This window comes from Varroa destructor, unplaced genomic scaffold (assembly GCF_002443255.2).
Source record: "Varroa destructor unplaced genomic scaffold, Vdes_3.0 BEIS01000001.1, whole genome shotgun sequence".
Classification (NCBI taxonomy): domain Eukaryota; kingdom Metazoa; phylum Arthropoda; class Arachnida; order Mesostigmata; family Varroidae; genus Varroa; species Varroa destructor.
The window spans coordinates 65,920,475-65,947,505 of NW_019211454.1; the positions used below are offsets into that span (position 1 = coordinate 65,920,475).

The 27,031-nt window shown below is 44.0% G+C and overlaps 2 protein-coding genes across 11 annotated transcripts in view; one reads left to right on the forward strand and one right to left on the reverse strand.

Moving 5' to 3' along the window:
* The window catches only part of nwk (FCH and double SH3 domains nervous wreck), a 107,293-nt gene that overhangs the window by 49,191 nt on the left and 31,071 nt on the right, over positions 1-27,031 (reverse strand). Inside the window, exons 1-2 of one of the 4 annotated variants that reach the window (XM_086984675.1) lie at positions 20,507-20,819; positions 19,935-20,224 (exon numbers count right to left, since the gene is read on the reverse strand). The exons of 2 other annotated variants lie outside the window; for them this stretch is intronic. In XM_086984675.1, the coding sequence (XP_086840801.1) occupies positions 19,935-19,961 (27 nt within the window). In that variant the 5' untranslated portion in view covers positions 19,962-20,224; positions 20,507-20,819. Of the gene's footprint in view, positions 1-19,934; positions 20,277-20,506; positions 20,820-27,031 lie in introns of those variants that run through there. One more of the 4 variants, XM_086984673.1, reaches the window with a different exon arrangement.
* Positions 1-27,031, forward strand: part of LOC111246425 (uncharacterized) — a 41,930-nt gene that overhangs the window by 4,441 nt on the left and 10,458 nt on the right. For 5 of the 7 annotated variants that reach the window (XM_086984699.1, XM_022795990.2, XM_086984681.1 and 2 more), the window contains exon 2: positions 25,430-26,008. In XM_086984699.1, coding sequence (XP_086840825.1) covers positions 25,707-26,008 — 302 coding nt within the window. In that variant the 5' untranslated portion in view covers positions 25,430-25,706. Of the gene's footprint in view, positions 1-46; positions 18,996-24,404; positions 24,693-25,429; positions 26,009-27,031 lie in introns of those variants that run through there. The other 2 variants (XM_086984684.1, XM_086984695.1) reach the window with 2 other exon arrangements.

Below are 27,031 nucleotides of genomic sequence, written 5' to 3' on the forward strand. Positions count from 1 at the left end.
GTCTTATTAACTGCTCTATTATTATTATTATTATTAGATGCCCGATAGAAGCATGTGAGCCGGTAACGAATTGATGAAACACAGTAATCCTTACGTAACGTGAACGTTATGCAAGCCTACTAGGATCATACATATATTGATGTGTATAATTATCTATATGCGTTTGTTTTCAACGTATTAGTTAGTATTTCTATACGTATTGCCCCCCAACTTTAAGCAATAAGCGATTGGTGTTATAAAAAGTACGCATCTATTTGATTTTTAGTAGTTCTACTGTAATCGCAGCTGGACTACCTCGACCAGCGAACAGAACGGGGAAGGCGGCCTGATGCGTTTCGAGCGTTTATCTTATTAACGATTCCACATAGTGTACAGCAACAGCCATACGACCACCATGTATACCGACGCGTATACAGTTGCGAAACAAACGCCGCAAGATCTGCAAAGCGCCTTCGAAAAGATGACGGAATAAGGAAAAATTTCTAATAGACACTTTAATAGTAACCGTTTCGAAGACAAGTTAGTTAAGATATACATAACGAATTTAGCTGGGGTCCCCTTCGTTTCTCAAACAAGTTTGCAAGCCTGAAAATTTGTCTGCGCTGCCTGTATAATCATCGACAGTGGGAAACGTACATGAGATATCCCTACCAGCAACTATAACAGAACAACATGGAAATTTCGTTCACTGCAGAGAGCGTAAAATATGTCGATCAGAAAACCGCTCTTTCGATTTTCGGGTAGAATTGAACATTGTATACTAATATTGCTCACAATATTTACCTCTGCCAATAGAAGACACTGAGTAAAGCTTGCGATTAGGAGTTCGTTAGGCGAAATTAAATTGACCGATATACACTGCTCAGTTCAGCCCGATTACGGCCCAGTGTGGCAGCTTTGGCCCTTCCTAGAGATGTTTAGCTGATCGATTTGACGATCCTATTTACACCCACTGGCTCCAAAGCCGATGTCCATGGTAGCTTCTATCATCTTCCGTCGTGCTTATAGCCATATATAAAAGAGAAATATAAGTACAGGCGGCAGCAGCAGCAGCAGAAGTAGAAGCTTTGTTGCTTCATGAATACGAGTTGCTGTAAAACGCGAACGCCCCAATTGAATATGAAAGAGGTTATCTGTAGTCTTTAATGTAGCGTGTTGACATGATCCATCAAATCAAGCAACCCGTCACCTATTAAGATTTCATAACATCGTTTATTTGTGTAAACGTCTGAGACTGGTTAGAATACCTATGTACGAGTCTAGCAAGATACAGGTTGGATGCTCCTGATATCGTTTTGCTATAGTTTATGACGCGAACGGAATCATGGCATGGCAAACACCATGGCATTAAGTCATACGCATTGCTACACATATTGATATGATATAACACAGGATCTCTGTGTCATCTCTGAAACGGTGTACTTCAAACTTTAGAACCGGCGTCGTCTATACGTCGTAACAACAGCTGCTGTTGTCGCAGAGGAAACTGCACCGTTTCGGTTATCCACCCGTTCGTTGGTCGGCCGAAAATTGACGCGTTCCGTCGTCCATTTTTTTTTTTTGCAAATGTAATATAGTACGGCAATTCGTTCCAGACGTCATCTGCTTGACGTCTGCCGGATGTCTGTCTCGATTATATGATGATGCTAGAAACACCTGTTGTAGAGTTGTATGGGTGTATACCTGAGTCAGTTTGGTCCGTTTAAATGTGGATGTCTGTTAGCGTGAGTGTATTCTTTTCCGTTTGCCGCGCATCTTACCTTGAAGTGCTCTTTTGGCTTAGTTTCACCCTAGGTTAGGTTAGATATATATATCGTGAGCCGAGCTCCAGGATGGAGTAGGGTAAGGGCTTGCCTGGTGATGCCGCGCATATTATACTAGGCGTAAGCAGTAATGGTTGACGCGGTCAACTTGGCGTCGCCAACAGCATCGCTCCTCCAACGCTGCTGCCGCTGCTCTCTTCTCTAGCGCATAGGCTGGTGACGGGAACGGTTCAGTTATGTAGAACTAATGTCAATCTGTCACCCAGTCGTCAAGTGGTCGGTCGGCTGACTCTCCGGCCCCTGTAGCACTCCTCTAATGCTACTCAAAAAAAGGACCAACGACCGATTGAGCGACAGCCATCGACCAATCAACTAGCCAACGAATTAACAACAACATCGACAACAATGAATTTTTGCCTGTGACGACAACGATCACAATGATGGCGGACGATTACGAGCGGGCCCATCGCGTTGATGCTACTGCCGCAGGCCTCAATGACCTTGTCCGATGCCACTTTTGTCAGGCTGTTGGCACACCATCGACTAGTGACGGTCGCCATTGACTATGCGTCTCTAGTCCAGCCAAGGCCGATGGCAACGTCGCCGGCGGAAGCCGCGCGGAGGCAGCAACAGCTGCAGCCGACGAGTGGAGTACCTTAGGAAGACGGGGTGGGCGTTTCGGGGCAACAACAATAGCAAACGGATAGGTGGACAGCAGACGGAACAGAGAGTCGCCCGCCGGCATGCTTACCTAGTAAGCAGACACACACACACTCACGTACACACATGTGTGTGTGTAGGCCACGGCAAATGATACGGCGTATGTTTGTATCGGCCCACGTCACGCGCCAGAGCGTCAAGCTCTGGCTATGGAGCATTAAAACGATTCACTATTCTATTATTATCCCACTATTGTGTATATACATACGTGACGATGCTGGTTCAGTGGCGTTTATTTTCCTTGTTCGAAGAAACGCCGCGCGCGGTCCATATATATGCATATATAGTATATACAGAGAGAGAAACACATCTATACAAGGCCTCTGGCCGGCGCCGTACAATGTCTGTTTCAAAATACGTTGCCCATATAACCAGCTATATATTGCGGAAGCACAATGGAGCAGATCTACAAACTAACTTTGTTTACTCCAGAAACGCTGAGTTCCCTACTCATTGTTATGCAACGCAGTGTCTAGCTGCGGAAGATGTTATCAACGACTGGTAGAAACTTAACTGGTAGACTGTTGGATTCACCTTGTGGTGTTTGTTCGCCGCATAAGCTCATGTCTATACACACACACACACACACACACGCCATAGTGTTTCTGTGTGTGTATATATATGTAGATATCTGGACAAAGAAGAACAGAGTTGAGGACGTGAATATTATTACGGTGCGTGTATGTATGTGCGTGTCCGCATCTGACAGTTGTGATTATACAACACTTGGCTTGGCCGGTTCTGCTGCCGCCGCTGCCGTTATTGGCCTTCGAATCAGCAGCTTGAGCAGCTGATCCCGCCGCTAATGTTAAAGCGTATTGTCGTTGCTGCCGCCGTTGCAAGCGATTGCGACGTCGTACGTAAAACGTACGAGGAAGGCAACTCAAAGAGCAATTGTTTAAGGAAAGACACAACAGGAACCGCGCACAGTTGTCCCTTTTTGGTAGCAACAAAGTTGCGCGGATCCGTCCCGGGTGCAATCGATTCCATTCAGGGAGCGCTCAGCGTAACCGAAAATGCGAGAACGATGCGCCGAGACCGATATGAATGAAACCAACTGACTGATTCGTTGGCTGGGTGGTTCGTGCTTTTTGGCCCACCGATCGGCGGGCCGAATCGAGCCAGACGCCCAGGAAGGAAGGCCGTTTAGATGGGCATGACATCTAAGATTGGAAAAAGCGTGCTTGCACAAAGCTCACGGTACCGATGGCCGCTCACCTCTCTACGTTTGACGGGAGAAGAGTCAGCACGCAACTGAATTCGTACCATGAATCAGTAACGGATATCGATTATAGTGGACCAACATAAAACGAGCCATGCAGCCAATAAAACGATAACTTTTTATCAGTTACAGACACAGTATAAAGAAAACATCGTTGAATGTAGGTGGTCGGACGAGAAAAGTGTCTCAGGGCCTTTTAGCTTTATCTCTATTCATAATGAAAGCTGGAGGACAGTTGTGTGATATATCCATCTTAAGATAATGTTTTTTTGCTTAAAAATGAGAAAAATCATGTTTCTTTTTTCCGATCAGTAGTTATAACATTTTCATCCAATATGAGGAGTAACTGATTAGCGACACGTGTTTGACTTGATATTGAGCAACTAAGGAAAAAGGATGAACTTTGAAAGGTATAGGTGAACTGTAAAGGCGCAAGTTACCTCTTTCCGTTATGCTCCGTTCTAGAGCAACATTAAGCCTAACGCGATTAAAAGGTTAAGTGACCGGGGTTTTTAGCTTCTGTAGTAAATGCTTCTGCAAACGTCTCAAAGAACTTGAAATTAAAGAAAAATGACCAGTGGAACCGTTCCATTTTAGCGTCTTTATCATTGTTTTTTTTTTTTGGCTCCTTAAGGCTTACTTAAGACAAACAAAACCGGAAGAAAAACATTTTTCAACTGTTCAGCTGGTTCATTTTGGCGGCAAAAGTTATAATGGTTTCGGTTTTAACGTTCAATGCTTCAGATTGTGAAACAATGCTAAAGGGTCGTTGACCTTGAACGTAACTTATGTTATCCTACATTCATTGCCACAACTAGAGCTGTTACAAAGGCGTTTATATCGCACATATGTTGTAAACAGACATTCGTTAACTTTTCCTCTCCCTCAGCCATATTGTAAAAACTATATGGACAGGTCGAATATAGAAGAGCCTTACGAGGAGCTAGTCAGCTTTGCATGAAGAATTTTTTGGCTCATTGGCCGGCCATTGACTAGTGACCATGTGCAGTAGCCTTCGCCATGGTGTTTGACCGTGAGCTCTTATTACCCAGTGACCCCGTTTCGTGGTAGCGGATGCTGGCGGCGCCAGCGGCAACTTATTTCTCCTGCCATGGTCCACTATTCACTAACATCTGTTAAGGCAAAAACACGAGGAACCTCCAATGCGGTAGCGTACGTGATTAACGCCAGCAATATTGGGTCGACGTTACGCTTTTCCATTATTGTTAACGATCGAATACGGGCAGCTCCGTCTTTCCAGTCTTGACCGTTTCGCGGTCGAGGATTCTGGTAGGAACTGTAATAGGACATTGCAATCAACTGAGAGAGTTATTATCCGCATAAACGATGTTCCAGAAGGGGTAAGCTGCTGAAGTTCTGGCGGATATGTTCAGACGACCCGACTGAAATGTTGGAAACCCAATTGTTAGCAGATCTCTTTTTCCACTGTTAACGATTTCGCCAACTATTGACAGATCGAGGAAGCATGAGGCAAACTGTGCGCTATTAGCATGACGACGTCCTCGTCGCCGTCAACTAGCCTCGACAACGACGAACGAGCGACAAGCGATCTCGTTGGTGTTTCCAGTACTGATCTTTGAAATAACCGTGCTGTCTGCGCCAACCAACGTTCGCGTGGTGGACGACCTTGATTTCGGTTACATCACGCGCGCATCTCTCGCTTGCGCCAGCCGGCTACAGCAGCCGGTAGAGGGCCAATCGCTGCTTCGGCCGCTACGACTGCGTTGCCAGGGGTATTGGCAGCGGCAGTAAAAACACGCAGACACATATTTCTAAAGACTCTCAGTCATATATAGCCACATCTATGCACGTAAGCATGCACTCATACACATTCACAACAAGCGATCGAACCCGACCATTTAGCACCGTTCCAGCGTATCAGGCAACAGTAGACTTAATTCCCTACGAGAGTGTCACCCACCTAATGAGAGATTTTCTTGTGAGGAATTGACTGCCGCTGCACTGAAGGATAGTGGCGAGACCATCCACTGCTGTATTGTCTGTAGTGATGCTGCTGCTCGTAGAAGAGCACCTGCTGAAACAGTAGCAAATAGCGATAGCCATATTGGTTTAACTCTGATGCGTAGGGCCGGTTAGGCCAGTTCGCAGAGTCAGCTGATCAGGGTCTCCTTCCAGGCCAGCGCTCGCTGAGGAGTAACACCGCCAGACTTGGCTGCCGCAACAGCAACAATTGCCCTCACCGTAACAGTGGTGGGCAACGCAGTGTGCAACAGTGGCAGGCAAAAGCCTGCGGGCATCCTACCAGATCGATAAGCAGACAGACTGCTTTACTAAAAGACTACCAGAAAGTAAATTGTAAAGGTCGAGAGGATACCGGCCCAGGTCGAAGTCTATGCATCTGTCGGTGGACGTTACTATGTACTCTTGCTGTAGTTCCTTTGTAGGTATTGCATATGTGCTTTTGTTGTTGCCGTCGGTTCTGCGATAATGCCGTACTACCAGTAATACTGCCATTGCCGCAAACAGTCTGCTAAATATTAGTCACTGAATCAGTCCCGACATCCTACAAGAGGTTAATGGGTCGCCTCCGTTTCCAGGTCTTATATTGTCGCTGACAAATATGCGTTTGGTGCAATTTCGTTGCGCAAGTTGCCTCGTCTCTCAATCGTATGGTGACTGATTGTGAAATTTCGCTGCTGAACCATCTGGTGCTGTAGATTAGCAAGGTTCATTAATAATGACACCCACAACAGCGAAAGCTGCCGATAAGCTGACTCTATTCAATGCTGATGAGTAACCAGAGGCAACAAAGAATTAGATCTGAACGACGGAGGAATTAATTCAGAGCATTAAACGGTCGTTCCACGTTCAACGTATTGATCACTTATCGATCTGTCGAACCTTGGAATTCTACACCAAACGTAGTTTAGAAACACATGACTAGCCCACGTTTTCTAACAGATTGTTTGATTTATTCTGCTCGGAAAGGGCGTGCTTGTTTGTATTCGGTGTCCTGAAAATGTCGAATCAAGCACACGACGAACAGACGCACGTCATCTTCTGGAGCTTTTCTGCACGTCGATTTCTTTCAGCATCGAATATTTAGCCTGGAAAACGCATCTAAGCAGAGGGCATGCTCTGGAAAAAAACAAGAAAAAATGGTGACTGCCAACCGTGTTGTTTGTCTGTCGACTGGCACCAAACATAGATCGGATTTTGACAGCTCTTTAGGTCTAGCGAATACGAGCGGCGGGGAGCTGGTGGGTAGCAAATTCGGCTACCAGGAGCGATATACGCAAAAAGCTGACCTCTCCCTGTCAGTAGCCCGTAGCCCGTAACCCGTTGAGTCTAAAAAGTCTAAGGGGATGCGACAACGATTCTGGGCGACTGGCCAGAATGCTTCACGAGATGGTTCAAGGTTTCCAGTATACACCACGGTCCGGTAATGGTTTACACTACAGGCTAGAAAATATGCATAGAGATCAAACGACCTACTCTTTGGTTAGTTGTCTGGTCGCTTGCTGGCGTTCACGTCCGCTTGCCCGTGTGTATTTGTATGAGTGTGCATATCTATGGTTAACTGAGCATATTTATACGGCAGTAAAACGAGGGTTCTTCCTTTCAGCGGCATGATTGTATTTTTACGATGATTGGCGTTGTATATCATGTGCCCCGAACGGGATGATCTCCGAGAGAGCCTTTTTTGAAGGCCCTTCAGTAAATTACATAGCCAAGTGCACGCCGTTGGTGGAGTGTCGTCCCTTACCTTCCTTGACCTGGTTGTGCTCATTATCGCGTAGGAAAAATCGCCTATTGAGGACTGAGCGTAACTTTCATAACGCACCTTCGCCGTTAGCCGGCCAGGGACAATGTAGGTATATGATCGCCTTAGTCAGGACAAAAGTGTTTATCTTCTGTCGGTGGCGTTCTGCTACGATTGAGACTTTTCTTTCACCACAGGCATTGATTGTTGGAAGCGAATGGAAAAAAATACAGGATAAGAGCTGAAGTCATCGCTCAGACGACAGTGGTCACGAAAATCAGGCAATGATACTTACGTCTATCGAAGTCCTAGGTCGTTGTATAACTCTCGCTGGCTATATTCAAGAGCGAGCATCAACTGGATACACGGTCATATTCGATAGTAAATCTAATTCTGAATTTCGATATTCATTTGCTATATATATGCTTGTTAAACTATCTTTGCTCAATAATATAATTGAATTGGTTTTTATTGACTTAAAGCAACGAACAAGATGTTACGGCCACGATAAACGACTCGTTCGGTCGAGCTGACTCGCCAATCAATATACATGTGTATATATAGGGAAAATCATCTCATATTTTCGAAAGCATACGTTTTTCAATTCAAACCAATGCATATGGTTGCACACATATATGGCCCATACACCGATTAAACGAAGGATCGATTACTTTCGTGAAGTCGCTAATACCTCGTTGGATGATCAATTTAATAGGGTTACTAATGTGGGCAGTAGAAATGTACGTTAGCATATGTTTTCGCTCAGCGTTTATGGGAACACTTGAACGAAACAAGCGCCGTTTGCCTCTGAGTGCGAGTACAACGCTCGTACCTGTAGTAAACTTATCTGATCTTCACTGAATTTTCCGTCGTAACTTCAAGTCGAATGTAAGCTTCGCCATTGTGAATTCTCGCGACGTGCATTATAAATCGGTTATTTTTTATTCGTGAAATTCGTTCCAGAATCGTATGGAACAGAAGCCGATCGGACTATCTCATATTTTTTGTGTCCGTTAGGTCAACTATGCACAAATAACCGCGACAGAAAACTGCAGATGCTGCCCAGCACGTGAACCGAGAGCACTGGATGATCTTCACCTTTGCAGCGATGTCTATACGTAACTTCCTTTTCATTGAGAACCTTTCAGTCAGAGCCGTATCAGACGGCTATGTTTCTTGCGGTAAACAGCTCGGCGCATAGCTTTCTAGGAAGCTCGATCTATTGCGTAGTATCTAGTTTATTAAAGATCAGCAGGCTTACACGTAAGACCCATGCAAATGGATAAATAGAACTGCGGTAAAGCCTGCGTCTATTTATACTTGTTTTCTTAAAACAATGAATGATTACAGTGCTGTACTGTCAGAGTAATGTCAAATACACATATTTCGTTCGACTATTCTGATGGACTCTAATATATGTCAGAGTTGAAGTGCTACGTGCGATTGAAGGACAGCATAGAATAGCATAACATGGCAAGGCTGCAGCTGGGTCGAGCGATTCTCTCACAGGGAGGAAAAACTGACAAAAACATTTTAAAATAACATCACTTGCCGGTGGCATCTGTTGGAGTGCTAGTTAGTTTCAACTACCCGTTGAACTTTCGTTAACTGACGTTCTGTAAAAAAAAATCCTATTTGCAGCATACGATAAAACTGAATACACATCCATTTCCGGGTAGAACATAGACATGATTACAGCAAATTATAACAATAGTTTGTTTTGCTTTCAATCGTTTTGTGCGTGATGGCAAGCCGAGGCGCGATTTGTGGCGTCTTCCCTTTTCTAGTGGAGCTCTTGCCACTGTGTTGGTGCCTAAAAAAGGCCTCTTAGAAGGCTAGTTCTGTGACAACCTTTATGAATATTTTAAAATAAATTTAATATCCTCACGTCGCTCATATACTTGTGTTTTCCTCGGGCCTACATACATAACTAATGGAATTCCCACCAGCCCGACACCATCGCTCGCATTTCAGCTTGATACAAACAGAGAGTAACTCTTCTTCGTTCCAGCTCTCAAGCCAACAACGGCAGCCAGTCCGACCAGAGCTGTCAACTGGGGTGGTCTCTCCCTCTCTATCTGTCACACATATAAGCACATTCACGGTCTCCGCGTTCTATGGATTGGTCTTTCGCTGCTTGTTCGCAGCTGCTCTAGGGCAGCAGCGATTTGAGCGGCAGTTATTTACAATGACCACCGTCGTCAGAAAGGAGACTTCACTAGCGACGGAGTGGCGACGGATAGTGGGCCCATTCATTTAAGGAGATCTCGATCGGCGGCGATGTCGCGCCAGAGACGGCAGCCATCGACAGTCAGCCTACCGCGTCAAAACGCCCGCTACGACAAGCACGGCTGAAACGGACAGACGCGAATTGCGAAAGCTGTTACTGTTGAAGTTGCTGCCTCGCAATCGAAACGGCAGCGGTTGTGAACACTGGGCCGCGGCAATGATGTCGGCATCCCACACTACCATTAATCGATTGCTAGCTCCCGCTCATGCGCTTCTCGTAAACTGCGTGCTCCATCAGGAGAGCGGAACCCGATGAAAGACTACGTACAACCAGCGTCCGCGAGGGTGATCGTGTTTGTTACGAGTGTGTCTGTCTGTGTGTGTGTGGGTGTGCGTCCTGTGTGAATACCTGTACGAGCGTGTCTTTGCACATAGTGATCTGTTTGTCTGCGTTTGCTGCTATAGTTGATCCGTAGACAGGGGTGAGTCAATACCTGGCGTACGGCGTAATCTGGCGGCGGTGCCCGACTTGCACTGCGGCAGATGCTAGTCTGCCATGGCCTTATTCTACGTTCTCCTGCAGTGTGCATTGTGTTGCATACTTTAAATCGTATATGGCGATTAAATAGAGACCCTCGTGCATTTTCACTGATCGGATACGTACATATTAAAAAAGTCTAATGCGAATATCTTTTTTACGGGGATCCACTAATGAAGTAGGGTAGACACATTTTATAAATTAACTCTTAATCAAAAGTACATAAAACAGCTAACTGATGCAAATGGGCTTATTCGAAGGTCATGTCAAACAGGCATTGTCAGGCCTACTTTAAGGCATATGCGTTTCTATCCCGTTGCTTCGCACAGCTTGCAATGATCCACGTCTTTAGATTCTCTGTAAAGTCTGGTTGTTCGTTTGCTGAGCCGAGAGGTGGAAACTATTGTTTGCGTGAAGACGCTTGCGTTGAGATGAAGGCGTAAATTTTGAGATGATGAAACGATGGATCAGTTATTGTTAGGCTGCACTGGGTAAATTCGAAATGACGCTCGGACGTTTGCTGCTTTAAGTATATCAATTAAGGTCTGTTTACGATATCATTAGCTGTTTGATAAGTGTTCTTAAATTATTCTTTTCCCCTTCGGAGATGGGGCTGTTTTCGTATTGGCTGTTCATGCATCATAGATGATCTCTCTTTGTCATCGACTTATTAGTCATAGAGTTCGATATAGGTGATCTGCTTCGAATATGTATTTATATGAATTTATGAAACTGGACTCGGGAACTAATACGCATATATTTTATTTATTAAATGCAGCTTAGAGAAGTTGAAATTGGTAAATCGATTGGGCACATAATCAAAGCAGCATTAAGGTGATTTACTGAACGTTATTACTATTAAGGCCATATGAACTAAACGTTCCGTTCTTTAGGGTTACGGTAGCTCGCCCACCTCCTTGTAGGTGCCCTATAACAAGACTGACGAAGTAACTTTTTTTCATTGTCAGAGGTAAAACATACTACCGCATAGAGCTGCTGAAATGAACGCGCTACATCGAGAAATCTAACCATACTCGGGAGCTTTGATTCAAGTGACAGGTCTAATAATTTTTTATACTAAGAGTTCGCTTTTATAACATAATATCATTATATTATTATCTTTATTATATTTATTATTTTTATTATATTATTATATATATATATATATATATTGATATTATTATCTAAACCTATGAGAATACTGAATATGATGCTTTTGTGAGAACAATTATTCCAGATTTTCTCCTTAAATACCTCTGCATCTTTCAATGCAAAAGTACTTAAAGAGAATGCATCTGCATTACAAAAACCTACAATATCCGGTTCGATTTCCGGTATGACTCCAAAAGAAAGCTATTGCTAGAGGGAAGATGGTAGCCAAGGCTCGATACCGTCAAATTTGGACCTGATAGAGAGTTATTATTGACTAACGTGTTTATACCGTTCTTGTCGAGAAGAAAGTATGTTTGGATTCAACAAAACGAGGTGGCATCATAGTTATCTCATTAATCCTTAGTTCTCTCCTAGTTTCTTTATTCGAGCACAACGGTTTACTGCCTACTTTCGTTCGTTCGTATTGAACTCCAAAAGGCTACTATTCTAATGCATACTGTTTATATAATGAACATGGCGGGTCTAAATCAGGAGTATTCGTTATGTAAGGCTAAACAAACACAGATATCTTAACAACGTTTTTTTCACGGGCTAGAAGCGCCACTCCTGGCAATTAGATTTATTAAATAGAGCAATCATCCATCGCAAGTGCAGCTTTGGCTTGGAGCCTGAACCGCTTACTAGTCATTTTCAAAATAATCCTACTTTAACTTGTAAATAACTTTCGCTTATGGATATTAGTAGGTATAGACTCTCCTATGTGTCACTCAAATACGCTACATACAAGACAGTCCAGTGGAACTAAATTTTTTGCTAATAATAGGCCAAAAATGCAAGGACTCGCGCAAAAGATCTAAAAACAACAAGCCATTGGACCTTATCCGGGCGACTCTGTTGTTAATTGATATTATCCACTCCAAAAGGATCGTTCATTTCTGTATTAAAAACCTCAGTGTTTTAAAAATGATTTTTGAAGTTATTTTTAAAAATCAAAGCATTGCGGTGAAGTGAAGACCTTCCGGTTTTCACTTCACCGCAATGAAAGTCTGCCTTTGATTTTTCAAACGTTACATGGAAACTGACAAGAGTGTAGACCGTCGATTTCGGAAAAAACGATATTTCTAATTTTGATGGGGATTCGTTCAACGCGGAAAAACAGGATAGAACTACTTTCGCTCAAATTTTGAAAATAATGCAGTATGGTTTGCCAAAACGAGTTTGCTGTTCCGTTGTAAAAAGAACTAGCTTTTGCCTACTAGCGGAAACAGGAAATAAGCATATGGCCACGTTTGCCCCAACTTAATGCACCGTCCTGTAGAAACTTCGGAATGCATCTATGATTTCAAGTGGTCTAAATTGAAAGCATGCTAATCTTAAAGTTTTTCATTATTTGTATCTAAATTATATTTGAATTAATAGCTTAATATAGAGGTTACTTGGGGTACCGATTACTGGACTGCCTATAGACGGTTTGATTGGGGCAGCCAACCTAATTAAATTCTTTTTACAGGGTGGCTTAAGCAAGAAAGTTTAAAGTCCTCTATCTGACGCCTAATTTATAACAACTACAACTGAGAACGATAGATCGATACGATATATGTACCGCATCTGATTCGTATAACGCAACGAAAATCATTCAGGTTGTCTTTTTGTTTTGGTTTGATGTTTATGTGGCACACGAGTCTAGGTTGGAGCGGAAGTGTTGTCAGATGTTTAAAATTCATCATACTTCTTTTTTATACTGGTCATTAATGAGATTGTGTCGTACCAATTCTAAGTAACCAATCAGTTGTCAGCTTCTTGAAAGCATAGGTAAGCTTCCTAAAAGTGATGGAAACTACATTTCTATCGCGAGTCGATAGATCTTCAATGACATAGTACTATAGAATAGCACTATGGGGCAAATTTCGCTTGTGGCCTATCCCGCACTTGGTGTGGGCGTAAATCTAAAGAAAATAGCTGCTCACGTAGTGGATTTTTACCTTTTCCCTCTGCTGTTGCATTGCGTAATGCATTGAGTAATGCCAATTGAAAAAGGCCGATCATCACTATCTTTAGTGGCCTTAAATTTCATACAGCAGCTCAAGCGTTTCGGGACGGCCAAATTGGAGCAGATCTCTTTAAATCTGTACAATCGATTGCATGTGCTGATGCTGGCAGATGCACCCAACCAGTATTCCCACACGCTCAACAAAATCGTGGTAATAATGATAATAATAATAAGCGAAGTTTTACACCACACATATCTTTTAAGGCTAACCAGGCATTTCGGATAAGTGTGCTTGGCCTAACAGCAATGACCTTTACTGCAAAGGGGATGCTTTGAACAAGCCATTTTCATGTTGAACACTGCAAAAGACCGTTCCGGAACCCTTCTGGCAAAAAGTTTACGGTGTGCATGTTTGGCAAATCCAAACTAATTCGAGAATTTGAAGCTGTACACTTTTTAACAATACGCTCTTTTAACACATTCGGCTCTATTTGTTAGGGAGGAAAGTGTTTCTATACGCCTTATATAAATTAATACCAGCATATACAAACGAATAGCAAACTGTTAGTTCGCTGAGGTCCTCTCCTTATAGATAGTGTTTTTAGACGCATATACTCTTGTCACCAGTAACATAGCTGAATATTTGTCTACACAAACAGTACTATGCCCATTTCTAAACGTATGTACCACATCAGTCACCGGGTCGAACGATTAACCAAGAATGAGATCGGCCAGATTGCATACATTTAAAACAAAGGAAATCCATACGCCGACTCATGCAAGAGGGCCATCAAGGCCGATAAAGATGGCCAACTTGGTTTTAGGAGCTTCTGTTCATTTTCGTACTTCCGGCGCCAGATCCCGATATCGATTCGAACTCTCAGGCTTTTCAAAACACATTTACTCGGAAAATAAAATGCCTATTACTACAATTAATGTACATCTACTGCATGTTATCGAACCAGCAAATGAATTAGTCTTGGGACTATTGTCTATACATAATGGTTTTTTCCTAGGAAAACAATCTTGCTACTGATATAAATACGAGTGGTTATTTTTTTCTAGTGTTAGGGTATTAGGCTCAAGTTAAGTTGTCGATAGCATTGTGCAAATTAGATTGAAATTCAAAGAATCAATGGTTTAGCCTAAAAGTCACTCAGCTTTCGAGCTCGCTGACCAACCGCCCCTGTCGAACCAAGCGCCTTCTGTGTGTAGTATGATTTCGTAGATCAGTTCAGTCTTATGTTAAAGTTATTCTAATATTTAGATACACGATCGACAGCTGAACCAACGTTCAGCTTCTCCACTTGACAATGTTCAGGTTATATATAATCGTGTATGTACTGCGAATTCTGCTACCGATACTTCGGAAACAGCCGATCGCCTAATATGACGCTATTTTCTAAAAGATTGCCACTTCAGTGTGCAGTGCTCTATGTATTGGCGCTATGAGATCTAAGATCGTCATGATGTTTCGCTTCTGTTTCGCGATACTGCTGTTATTCCTCTCGGTATTTTGTAGCGTTTTACTCCGTGGATGTTCGTACTTGGTCTTGACTTCGGTTGGGTATGGCCATTGCTGAAGTGCGCCCCTAACACTGCAGACGGAATCGGTTTGACCAAAAAGAGAATACGCTTAATCAAGTCAGCTATCGATCCGAACGACTACCCGACTCAGACATTGTACTACGGCGCTGAAATGGAGAAAGCTCTTAGGGTATCACTCAAGTGTCACAACAAAGTGACTGACGTTGTTTCATGATTACAACGAAAAAATGCCACTCAAGTTAGATTATTGGCTTGCCAAACTATGCTTAACGTTATTTGCGTCACTATAGAAGATGTATTGGTGTTCGTCTAGTTTTTTTTTTTTTTGTTTTTTTTTTTTTGCAAAGTACTCACTATAGACCCGTACAGATTGCTTTTCATATGTTAGATGCTATTACAAGATAAACAGTTCCTGACTTCATAATTCAATTATGGGATTAAATTGTTTTTTGAGCGCAAAAAGTAACGAATCTTCATTTGGATACGCCTACGCATCTGACCTGACATTAGGCCTCCATAGCATAGGTCAAGATCTCAGCCGTAAAGGACTACCAGGATTGTCGAAACGACATAGGCTAATATCATAACGAATGGACCTAAAAACGCAAAAAGACGCGATTAAAGCTTGATTTTGTAATTAACCTAAACGATACCACAGTAAATTTGCGTACAAAGGCTTCGTAATGCCGCCAGCATCTGATTGCTCGTCAAGACCCAGCAAATTGGATTTAAGACAACTTTTTATGACGCTTTTTAATCAGGCCAGGGGCTGGTTGTTTGTTTGAGGAGGGATAGAACAGTCGTATTGAAACAACGTCATCCTGGTGGTTGAAGCAAAATGCCATCAGTCAGAGATAAGCGCAGTAAAATTGTACGGTGCTTTATCAATTCCATTATTTTCACTGGAGATCGAAGCAGAAACACTTGTGCCAATTTGTCCATTAATAACTCTCGCATCTTTGCCAATACCTACAGCGCTAAAACAAATCGAATATCAATCTAGTTTTGGCCAATCGGACGAACAAATTTATAAAAACTATTTTTACTCAAAGATTCAACATCGATAACTTGAGCAAGTTGTAGTTATAGAGTATTAGGTTATTATTTTTATGTTACATACTATCACTTAGTTTCGTAGCGGTGCCTAATTTGACGCTATGTTAAATTAGCTTATGTATTGATAGTTTGTGGTGCTAGCAACCTCTGATCCCAATCGGTTGGATTATTCCTACTGCGATTCAACAATGTTGGAATTGAATAGCTGCTGCCACTCGACCCGCGTACGAGGGAGCCAGTCGCACCCTATACTGATCCTTATTTTGGCCTCGATAGGCAACGGCTCACTGCAAAATTTATCAAGAAATGGTTATATTAGTAGATGAAAGTTTTCCAGAAGACCAGAGCGTTTTCTCATTTAGCTCAACGTTTACACTAGGAAAGAATCACACCCATTTCTACAGCCGTATATAAGCCTAAACTTATATAAGGGGCTAGAACAAGCAGCTTTGTAATTGAAGAATCTTATTGTTGATGTTTAAGTTAACTCAGTTGGGCAATATTGGCGTCTGGCTACGGGTCGCTTACGAGGTTGCAGTTAGTCACATTGTATATAGATCACTCGATCAGGCTACTATGGAAAGTTGTGTTCGTTTGCATAAAGCACTAGAATCCTATGTAAGGGTCCATATTTCGAAAATGGAGCTAGTCTTTTGCGTTTTATTTACCCCTATTCCGCCAGGAAACAAATCCATTGCTCTGTCATAAGCTGAGCTGAAACAAAAACTGAGACATTTACCTATTTATTACCTTAGATAGATCACAGTATTATCAAGACAGTATAAAAAATTTCAGGTTCTTTATCAAGATGTTAATGTTAGCCTAAACGCATTGTCTCAATTATCAACGTTTTCTAACAACAGAGGTCAGGCTTATTGCCATTGCCACCTCATCACCTCCCGTCTGTTTCTACAGTTAACAGTTATCGACAATGCTGAGTACGCCAGCGCACCACAAAGTAGTTGTCCCGGAAGTAGAACCGTTCTGAATATAGATCAAGTGTGACATACGCGAAAATGCTCAGGGTGGAAGGATTAGAAGGTAGCGACAACACCTGGGCTCTAGCTCGTAGACCAAAAGCTCCTTCAATTCTTGTCCTACTTACTCAGCGAAATCGAGGCAATAAAGCTGACTAGGAGCCTTGAGGGCTCAGTGTCTATTTCAAGTTATCCCCACACAAATAAACGAATTTAAGTTTACTCCATATTCGCTACTCAGATTAGCTCGCTTGAGCCAAGCCTTATCGGCAGGGTGTCTACTCAGAACGCAGTTTTTATAGCTACGACGTCTACTGCTTTCTGTAACAAGCATACTTTCTAGAAACAGGCATACATCAGATTTGAACTACCACGAACCAGAGACATTTATTGAAACTTAAAGCTTTCCATCGTCATTCAAAATCTTCAAGTGTGTGCGTCAAAAACAGGAACGATCCATATTTTTTGCTGAAGACACTCTAAATGATTCGGCTTTGACTAGAATTTCAATAAAAAATCACCACGACCTAGGGTTACAATGAGGTCTGCCAAGGTATCGCAAAAAAGGATAATTCTCCCCTTGCAAAATGCGTACCAAGAGAGTTTACATGTATCAGGGCATTTTTGTATCATACAAGTTTCATTAAGAACAAAAAAATGAAAAAGTGGGTCGGGTTTTCACCTTTGCATTTTAGCTAAACATCGAAAAAAAAAATGCCACGCGGTTCAGTAAAAGAAATATACACTGAAGAAACACTCATTCCCAATTGAGGCAATGAAACCGTTGTGCTAAGTAGAAAAAAAAAAACGCCCAGAATACGTAATCAAGTTACAACGTAATCATTTTTTTGGAAAAAAAATCGAATTAAGAAAAAAATGCTCCAGCGTCACTAAGTAACCTTTCTGTCTTTTTGTGTTTGGTTCTATTAATGAACATGAAATGACTCTACGTATTGGTCTCCATCTAAATCTTTACACAAGTTGTCCAGCGAACTATCTGGACGTTCAGTGGCGTAGAGTTTGCCACTGGTCTTCGATCATCTCCCACCCTTTGATACGGATCGCCACAGCGTATCCTTCGTAGCGATAACGGATGCCACTTCCGAGTAGCTTACTAGTTTAGTTAATACTAGGTGTAAGTAGAAAGGTCAGAGTTAATGATAAAATGTATCGTACTAAATAATCCAAATATGCCACGATGGCGTTTCGTCGATTTGATGGGCTATTCAGCTTTTATGGCTGAAATGTACATTACATAAGTCGCCACCAGCTCAAGTAGAGCTTCCCCGTTCTTTTTATTTTTCCTCAATTCGCACGTTGATATATAGACGATTTGCCGTCGTATCGGCTTGTTTTCTAGTATTATAGTCTGAGCCAAAAATTCTTCTGTAGGTTAACTATTTTATTACCACCCCGCGATCCATTACCCAAAAACAACGGTCTGTCGTTGCTCGATTTACATTTACTTATATACACCTTTTTTCAATCGACGAACTTTATCTGGGCACCACACATTATCGTTATTACCAGCGGCTGTTCTCAGAGATTTCAATGATACCATGATCAAACTACAAAATTACGAAGTTAATAACAACTTGTATCATATGATATAACAATTATATACGAAGGAGCACTGCTTTATCTAAAACGAAGCGATTCTTACCTGCCACCAGATGTTTGCTGCCAACAATGACACGCATCCGAACGGCTTTGGAAAGCCGTCTTAAAGCCTCTTAAAAGGGACGTACCTATACTTACGTGTATATTAGAAAAGAACTAAGCTATACATGGAAACAATGACACATTTGTCTATACTAAAAAGGCAACAGATATTCAATAAGAGTATTTAATTTTTCTAGAGTTTATCACGCCACAGTTGATTTTCTAATCGAACATCTCAATATCCGAACCAACGCAAATGATTAGGATTAATGCTTCGACGGTAAAAGTTTCGCCAGCTTTACAACATTTGCAAGGCCTATTTCTCCCTAAAAAAATCCGTATACATGCCTGAGCGCCCGTCCTGCTTTAAACTTAAAAGCTGATAAAGAAGAATTAAGTTTGGGATATCGTCGACTTCGTTATTATTTACAAGTAAGAATTATACATTAACCGACTGCGTTTAGTGGAAACAGCCATTATGCACCTGTCATAAGTGTGTTACCTAGCTAGGTAGGTCATGTCCACTCGCTTACTAAATAGATAACAGTTATATCACATAATCGCAGATCACTGCCATAATCGCTACCGTTCCAGGCAGCCCTAACAGAGGACAAGGAAAGGGCTGTCGATGGACATCGGGTCGAGTCTGGTCAGCCTAGGTGCCCGAATAGTATGTAGATAACTAAATAACTATGTGGCTTGTTTTGTCCTCGACGAACTATGAATCCGTATGTCGAGAAGGCTTCCACGTCGTTGCAAGACCGTGGAATAATCTTATCGTCATGGCTTACATCTTTCCTAGGCTAAAACGTATTTTGAAAATGGCACATTACAACTAACAAGGCCAGCTGGCCACGTATATGTTTATGAAGGACGTTAGCAAAGAAATAAAAAAGAGGATGCTACCGCTCACAAACGTGCTTTCATTACATAATCAATTTCCCTGAATAGAAAATCCACTTCCGCACGTCTATGTAGGAGATGTGACATTCAGCGAACGTTCAACTAGACCTTCGCAGGAACAGTGACGCAATTGGGCCAACTCGTTGGAGCAACACGGAAAATTAAATCCGATTGCAGGTCAAAAAAACAATATAGAGCGAAAGTGCCTTCAGCTACTTGGGGACAACCAGCCAAAGACATCATTACCGCGTGTGACCAACGTTGTCCTTACTGGGCTAGGCCTGCGCGATTACGCATCGATATCTACTTTGCAACTAGTTAGTTAGCCACTGCTTCGACATTGGCATTACGCCGCAATCGTAGCAGCAATAGATTCAACAAAACAATAATAGAACATTAAGAACCAACGTATCTAGAAATTGTTCAAATTTTACGTTCAGCCGTTAAACGCTGCTTTAAGCTACTAACTTTTGGCCCAATGCGAAGGATGTCCATCTACGCCTAACTCCAAGCTTGTTCCTTTAATGGGGGGTTTGAAGAATACTCTTGCGTACTAGCCGGACACCTCCGAGGCGCACCGATTAAACGTGTGCACGCCTTGTGTGTGTTGGGCTCAGCGCCAGCGGTTGAACTTGCTTCCGTCGACATCGCCTCACGTGTTTCTAAGTTTAGTAGGTAAACACGTTTGCAGCACACCGTATCACTGGCCAGTGATGGCAATCATGTCGTCTGATGATAATGGCGTCAGTTTGCTCTAGCTGAGAGAGCCGAAATGAAAACGAAAATAGTGTCAGCGATGGCTTTGGTGAACTGCAATGAACATCAACGAAAAATCGAACGAAGGAGATGAAAATACTTTAATAAGATTGACATTTGTCCCTCTATTTGCGTTCGGCCTGACTCTGGCTATGATTGGCGTTCGTCATGGACGATTGGCGGTTCGCTGCTGCTGACGCGATGCTGGTTTCTCTTTTGCCGATGGCTGTAGTTCTGGCCGACGATAAGTGGTGGCTTGTTAGTTGGCTGTCATGTTTACTTACTTGTGAGTCTACGGTCTCACAGCAGCAACAGCTGAGAGCGCTGTTTTCGATGCGTGCGGAGCCAGCGTTTGCCGTCTATCGCTAACATTAACGTTACTGTTCTCACTGCTACTGCAACGCTCAAGTATCAGCTGGTGACGACCGTGAATGAAACGGCAGCTACGGAAGCAGAAGGCTCGCTGGAGAGTGAGCGATAGCCAGCGAAGCGATGCGTTCGTCTCTAGGGCTGCTGTTGTGGCTGGTCGCACAGCCGCCGCCCGCGAGTGTTGGTGCCGACTAATGCTCTCACTACTGTTAATACTAGTAGTATAATGTAATTTGCTGGTGGTTACGGCTGAGCCGCTGATGTTGTTGCTACTGCCGATGATGGCTGTTGATGCTCCGTCTGCCTTTGCATCAAGGTCAGCTTCGTGGCCGGGCGCCATCGGCACCATAGTCAGCTATTGCTTGCTATTAGAACGAAACCAACGGCGATCAGCAGCACATAGCGAGTGTGCAGCGAGAGAAAAAGACAAATCGAAAGGGGGCAGGCGGTGAGCGCAGCTCAGCGACGGCGACGGCGACGGTGACGGCGGGACAGTGTGCTCTGCCTTTCCAGGTCGCTCAAGGCCAACGAGGCAGTTGAGGCGGAGGTGGTGACGATGATGACGACAACGACAGTGCTGGTGGTAGTGGGCAGAAAGGGTCCTTGTGCCACTGGCGATGCCTGCCTGCCTGCCTGCCTGCCTGTTTCCAGCCTACGTCTTGCTAGTCGGGCAGAATAGCACGCAAAGACCAATAATCACTGACTGAGGGTTGGCTAATATTACGATCGCTGCTGCGGCTACCGCTGTTTCTGATATCAATATTAGCGACGGTTGGCGATCGCGGCCGCTCACTCCGACGACGGACTAGTCAGTTGGCCCGTCGTACGGTGACGGCCCGACGCAAGAATGCACCGCAGCCCTGCGACGTCTGGTTATGGGACGCCTATGGACACCGGCTGCAAAGGATACCGACAGCGGCCAGCGATGTTACGTAGCCGCGTGTATGCCGATATCCGTATCGAGTCAATACCGCCGACATAACAGAGGTTACCCGAACGCGGCAAGAAGAAGGAAACAGAGGCTGAAAGATAGAAGGAAATCGAGTTAGAGAGCGTCATCAGCACATCATCAAGCGGCCAGCAGGCCGACCGAACGGAGGCGCAGACCGATCGAATATATTGAACCATTGAGTTGATCTAAGCTGTGCCTGCGGCTTTTCCGCAGGCACAACCAGGCGCGTCCGTCTCTGCGTCCATCCACTCACTTGCTACTTAGCAAATATGCTTTCGCTTGCCTGCCAGTGGCTGAACGGACGAGCGCCCTGTCGAACCGCAACACCGTCGCCGTCGCCTCCACCGCCCTTGCCACCACCAAAACCGAGCGGCGATGCGCGAGGCCCGGCGACGACGCCAGCGGCTTGGTTTACCGTCACCGCTTAGCCAACTAACAGTAATAACGCTCAAAAATGCCCAAGGCTCACGCACCCTCGCTGCTGGCCCGCCGTCCCACTGTCGCGTTTTTGCTTTACCAGCGGCCAGATTATTACTATGGTTATTATTATACTAGTATAATGCAGGCGCACACAGCCACATCTCGTAGGCAAGCAGCTTCCTAGTTGTGCCGTTCCGTGTCGTTTGACCAGCAGCTTGCTCGCTCGCTAGCTTGGTCGGCTAACGTTAACAGCGCGTCAGAATTCATTTACGATTCCGTGCCGGCCGACTGCTGGCGGCGGTTGTCTTCTGTCTACCTCCATCTTTTTTCTTCGCTTGTGGAGTCACCGGTGCAATCGGCTGTTGCCATTTACCTCTTGCAGAAGCAGCGGCTTCTGTTGTCACTGCTTCGTGTTCTGATCTCTAGCACGTACTAGTTAGTTTCAGATAAATTTTCTGGGTGTTGGTGATCGTGATGACGGCGATGCTACTCCTGTTGATGAAGATGACAATTGTGATGTTAATAATAGAAAACTAGTAATAATAGAAAACTAGTCAACGAGAGGAACACGACAATGGTTTGCTTGGCAAAATTGTTTCGCTGCTGCCACTGATCCGTCCATTTTTTCACTCTAACGCTAGCTGAAGCACAAGTGAGCAATAAAAAAATTCGTTTTTTTCAGATTCCCCTCCTTTAAGGTTTTGTCCTTGTTGTTAGTAGTGACTACCATGCTATGGCTAATTCCTGGGCTTGTCCATAATTGTTCTATTCATCTATATATATATATATATATATATATATATATATATATATATATACAGATAGGCTTCAGTCAGTTGGTTCTTAAGAAGATCACTCTCAAAAGCAGCAGTGTATTCGATTGGGCAGTACAATCCGAAATGCATCGGCTGGTCAGCTCTGAATTAGACTTCAAAAACGACGACAGTTGGGTCCGTGTACGACATGGATAGGGAACATGACTTGAGCTGTCCTTGACGCAGGTCCTTACTATTTAAAAAGTTTGTGGCATAAACAAAATAAAAGAGAATTCAAGGACTCATGACGAAAATCGGATTATCTGACACAAAATTATTTAGATGGAACGTGATATACAATTAAATACGAATGGATTTCTCTTTTATCAGATAAAATAGACTATAGCCAATATCATTATGTTGAAGAAAATGTGCCACGAATTTCCGGAAAGTGTTATTAATACCGCATAAGAAAGATGTCGTTCTGGTTTTTCTTATTCGACTCAGTCTTTTCTATTAAAAGTAAATAGAGATATAAATGATACTCGCAACTAGCTTAACGGTTTTGCCTATCCGACATTACTGATCTCACTCATTGAACAACTGTGTGGTTATTTCGATAATTTGTGTAGTAGAACTTACATATTAGTTAAAACTTTAAAAGATGTATCAACTACGAGATACCTCACAATTTCGATAGAAACTTTATTCGACCATCACTCGTATTCAGATATAAAATTGCAATTGAAGGGGAACACTTTTGTTGACGGTGCCCATTTGTCAGAGCTTCAAATCGACCCGGCACAAATTATGAGTTCCTAGATTTTATTACCTAAAGACCTTCTTTATAGGCAACAGAAAGGTTTACTCAGTGTCGATGGCGGGCTTTGAACCAGCGAGCTTTAGCTTCTTCAACTAGAAGTTGAACGCATCACGCTGAGCGGGCATCAAAGCAGAAGATGGTTAACAAGTGTAAAATTTAAAGAAGCCTTACTGTAAAACTGAGAAAAGTACGACTGGGCCCTAAGCACGAGTATAAACGAGAAATTCTTAATTGGGCGGCAACGCATTACCTTATAGCCCTGCTCGGTCTAACCATTTATCTAGCCCGCCCGCTGCCCTCAAGTGAAGATATAATAACATATAAGATATGGATGTTTACACGCACGGAAGTTCTTAATTTTGACGGTGGTATAGCGACCTGGATGAATTCTGAGCGAACTATGCTGGCAAAAACTATATAAGAAAGTGGGAAAAGTATTTGCACAAAAACGAGCGAATGTTTGCCTATCTAATATTCTCATCGGCTGGATTCGTTGACTGGCTGGCTGGCTACATGCGCGGGCGGGCGTGCACCTCGCGTCTGCCTATCTGCTTCGTTAGCTATACCGATACATAGACAGACAGACAGATGAACGGATGGAGAAGTGGAAGGATGAACTGACGATGAGTCTTCGCGGCAACGAAATGGTGTCGCCTCGACGCCATGCTGTGTTGGTTTACCTCAACATCGGCGGTCTATATGCTGCTGCCGATGCTACCTCGAACCGTCCGACTTTGTCCTTGAATTTCGCTTTCGTCGGCGCTGCTTCCGTCGATGCCGCCGCTGCTTGTGATGGTGATTGTTGTTTTTTCTTTTTTTTTTTTTTTTTTCTTTTTTTTCTGTTGTGTGCCTGGCCGACTCAGGCCAACGTTGTCCCGGGCTCCGTTGGCACGGATTAGCGGGTGTCGCGCGTGCCACGCTACCACTGTGCGGCCAATACCGGCAGTAGTAAACGACAGCAATAGCATGAGCACGATCAAGATACAAGTGACTCGAAAAGAGCGAGCGAACGGACGACCGGCCTGCCAATCGTGCTGTTTTCACCCGTTCATTGTCACTCGTACCTTTTTAGCAGTTCTGCAATAGATGGAATGACTGTCCCTGCCAGTGCTGATGAGGCTCTTGTCGTTCACATCACTATCGTATAGGAGGTTTGTCACGTTTTCATCACAACGCTGCTATTACGATTTGTGCTGCAATTGTTTTAATCAGCTTGTTTAAATACGCGCCACCATCGATAATATGGCGGTAACAGTAGTTATAAAAAGGATCAAAACATAATAGTCTCAATTCATCAATAGCGGTAGTGATTGATACGTGATGACAGAGAGGCACGTATAATAAATTCTGGCTATATCGATTCGCTTCGTGGCGTCAACAGCAGCGTTGGTGCTACATGTCATGCCTTTTACCGGTGCGGTTTTGTTGCACCACCTTAGTGTCTATTTGATTGCATATGTGCATGCGTGAACCTCAAACGACGATGAATTTCATCGAGGATTCTGCATGCCGACGTTATGATGGGCATTACGATCAGGATGTAAAGGCGCATGAAGTCGCATCTTGTTGCACAGTTTTGGCGCTCATGGCAAGCGAGCTCAGATGCGCGCTCCAACGCTGTTTTGACGCGGATCGCAACAGGAGGAACGGCAACGGCCGCCTCCCGTGATCCTGATGACAAAAATGATGATGATGATGATGATATGCGAGGCAAACATGTACATGTTATGAAATGTTACTTAACGCCAGCTAACTCTCTAACTGCAGATTATATATATCCTAATTTCTATAAAGCGTCAAACGTGATATACTATATATATATATATAGTCCATTCCAATATTCGTATTCAAATGTAGGCATTGCTATGGATGTGTATTTGTTTTGCAGAGACAATGAGGAAGGCTGTTCGTCGCGGCTCGAGTCCTGAGGCCGTCCACTTTCCGCGCGCCCGCAGCGCCCTCCAGCGGCGAGGAGCGAGGCTCGAGCGAGGCGTGCTGGTCGCCGCCGCGTGCTGCCCCCCACCCCGCGCGCGCTCTCGTCGGCCGATTATTTCCGGGCGGCTGTTCCCGGCCCATAGTAGCTAGAGCGAGCACATGTAAGGCGCCCGCGAGAGGGCAGGCTGCGAGCACTATGAGCAAGCAGACAACTTGCGTGTGCGAGTACGATGAGTGGGCAATCTCCGTCACCCTGCTCGTTATCCAACCAGAGATCCCTTGATTCGGACAGCGGCACCAACACTAATCCCCCGGGCCCCGGCCAGCCCGTGCCTCAGGGCCAGGGCACACCCACCCCGCTCACATCACACCAACACCAGCTTCATCAACAGCTACAACAGCACCATCACTCGCAGCAACAGCAACAGCAACAACAACAGCAACAGCAACAACAACAACAACAACAGCAACAGCAGCAGCAGCAATCTTTACAAATCCTCGGGAGTGCACAACTCCAGCACCTCTCCCAACGGTTAGTGTCGTTGCCGCTAAAAACAATCAAAAAGGTAAATCGGATGAAGATAATAACAAAAAAACGCTTAATTGGTCCCCCTTTTCAACTTTTGGATTCAACCAAATCCATTCTGGTTGCCATCGTCGTTCGCATCTATTTGAATATCATCAGCGCGTGCTAGTTAGCTGTTTGTGCACTATAGTTATTCCTCACGTTTTATGACTTCATTGTCCCTCTCACTTGCTCCCCTCCCTCTCTTTCTGCGTCTCCCCCTATCGTCCTGACTCCTGTCACAAAACGATGCCGGCCTTCCACTCGCTGCTGTCCAGCAAGCATGACAACGGCAGGGCAGATAGGGTCGCTGCAGCCGTAGGCCATCATGGCGGCCAACCAGGGACCAATCTGTGCAGTGGCAGCAGAAGCAGGAGCAGCAACAATTCGTCAATGATGACTAATGAAACTTGACGTCAGTCAGTATGTTACTTGGCATTCAGCTTTGCCCCTCCTCGTAAATGCCTCAGTGACCTTGTGCTACTGCCTTCGCTCACTCCTCGCGAGCGGACTATTTGCGGGGTGCCACAGTGACAGAGTGGTGGAACGGCGCTAGAGTGAAGCTGCCACGCGCGTGTGTGTGAGCTCTGTCAAATAGCAGTGAAGCCACTTCCTCGTCATCGTTGCCGTGTTCAGTGACAGCAGACGCGACTAACTTGTCGTTCCAGAGTCGTTCTCTTCTATATTCATTCATCGTCGTATGTTTATCATGTTGGAACTCGTGCAATGCGCGCAACATCGCATCACCAATCTCATAACCATGCACTGACGACGAATCTTAATTGTTATTTGTTAGGGCGAAAAGACTGTAGTAAAGTTGAACGGAAACGCAAGATAAAGATGATACTTAAGGTGGTGATGATGGTCAGCCTGATTGTGGCGATGATTATAATAATGATGAAACTGCAGTAGTAGACCGCTGTCCGAACTAAAACCTAACGGCTGTAGTTATGGTTCTGTTTTGTTTTTCTTCTTGTTGTCGATATCATC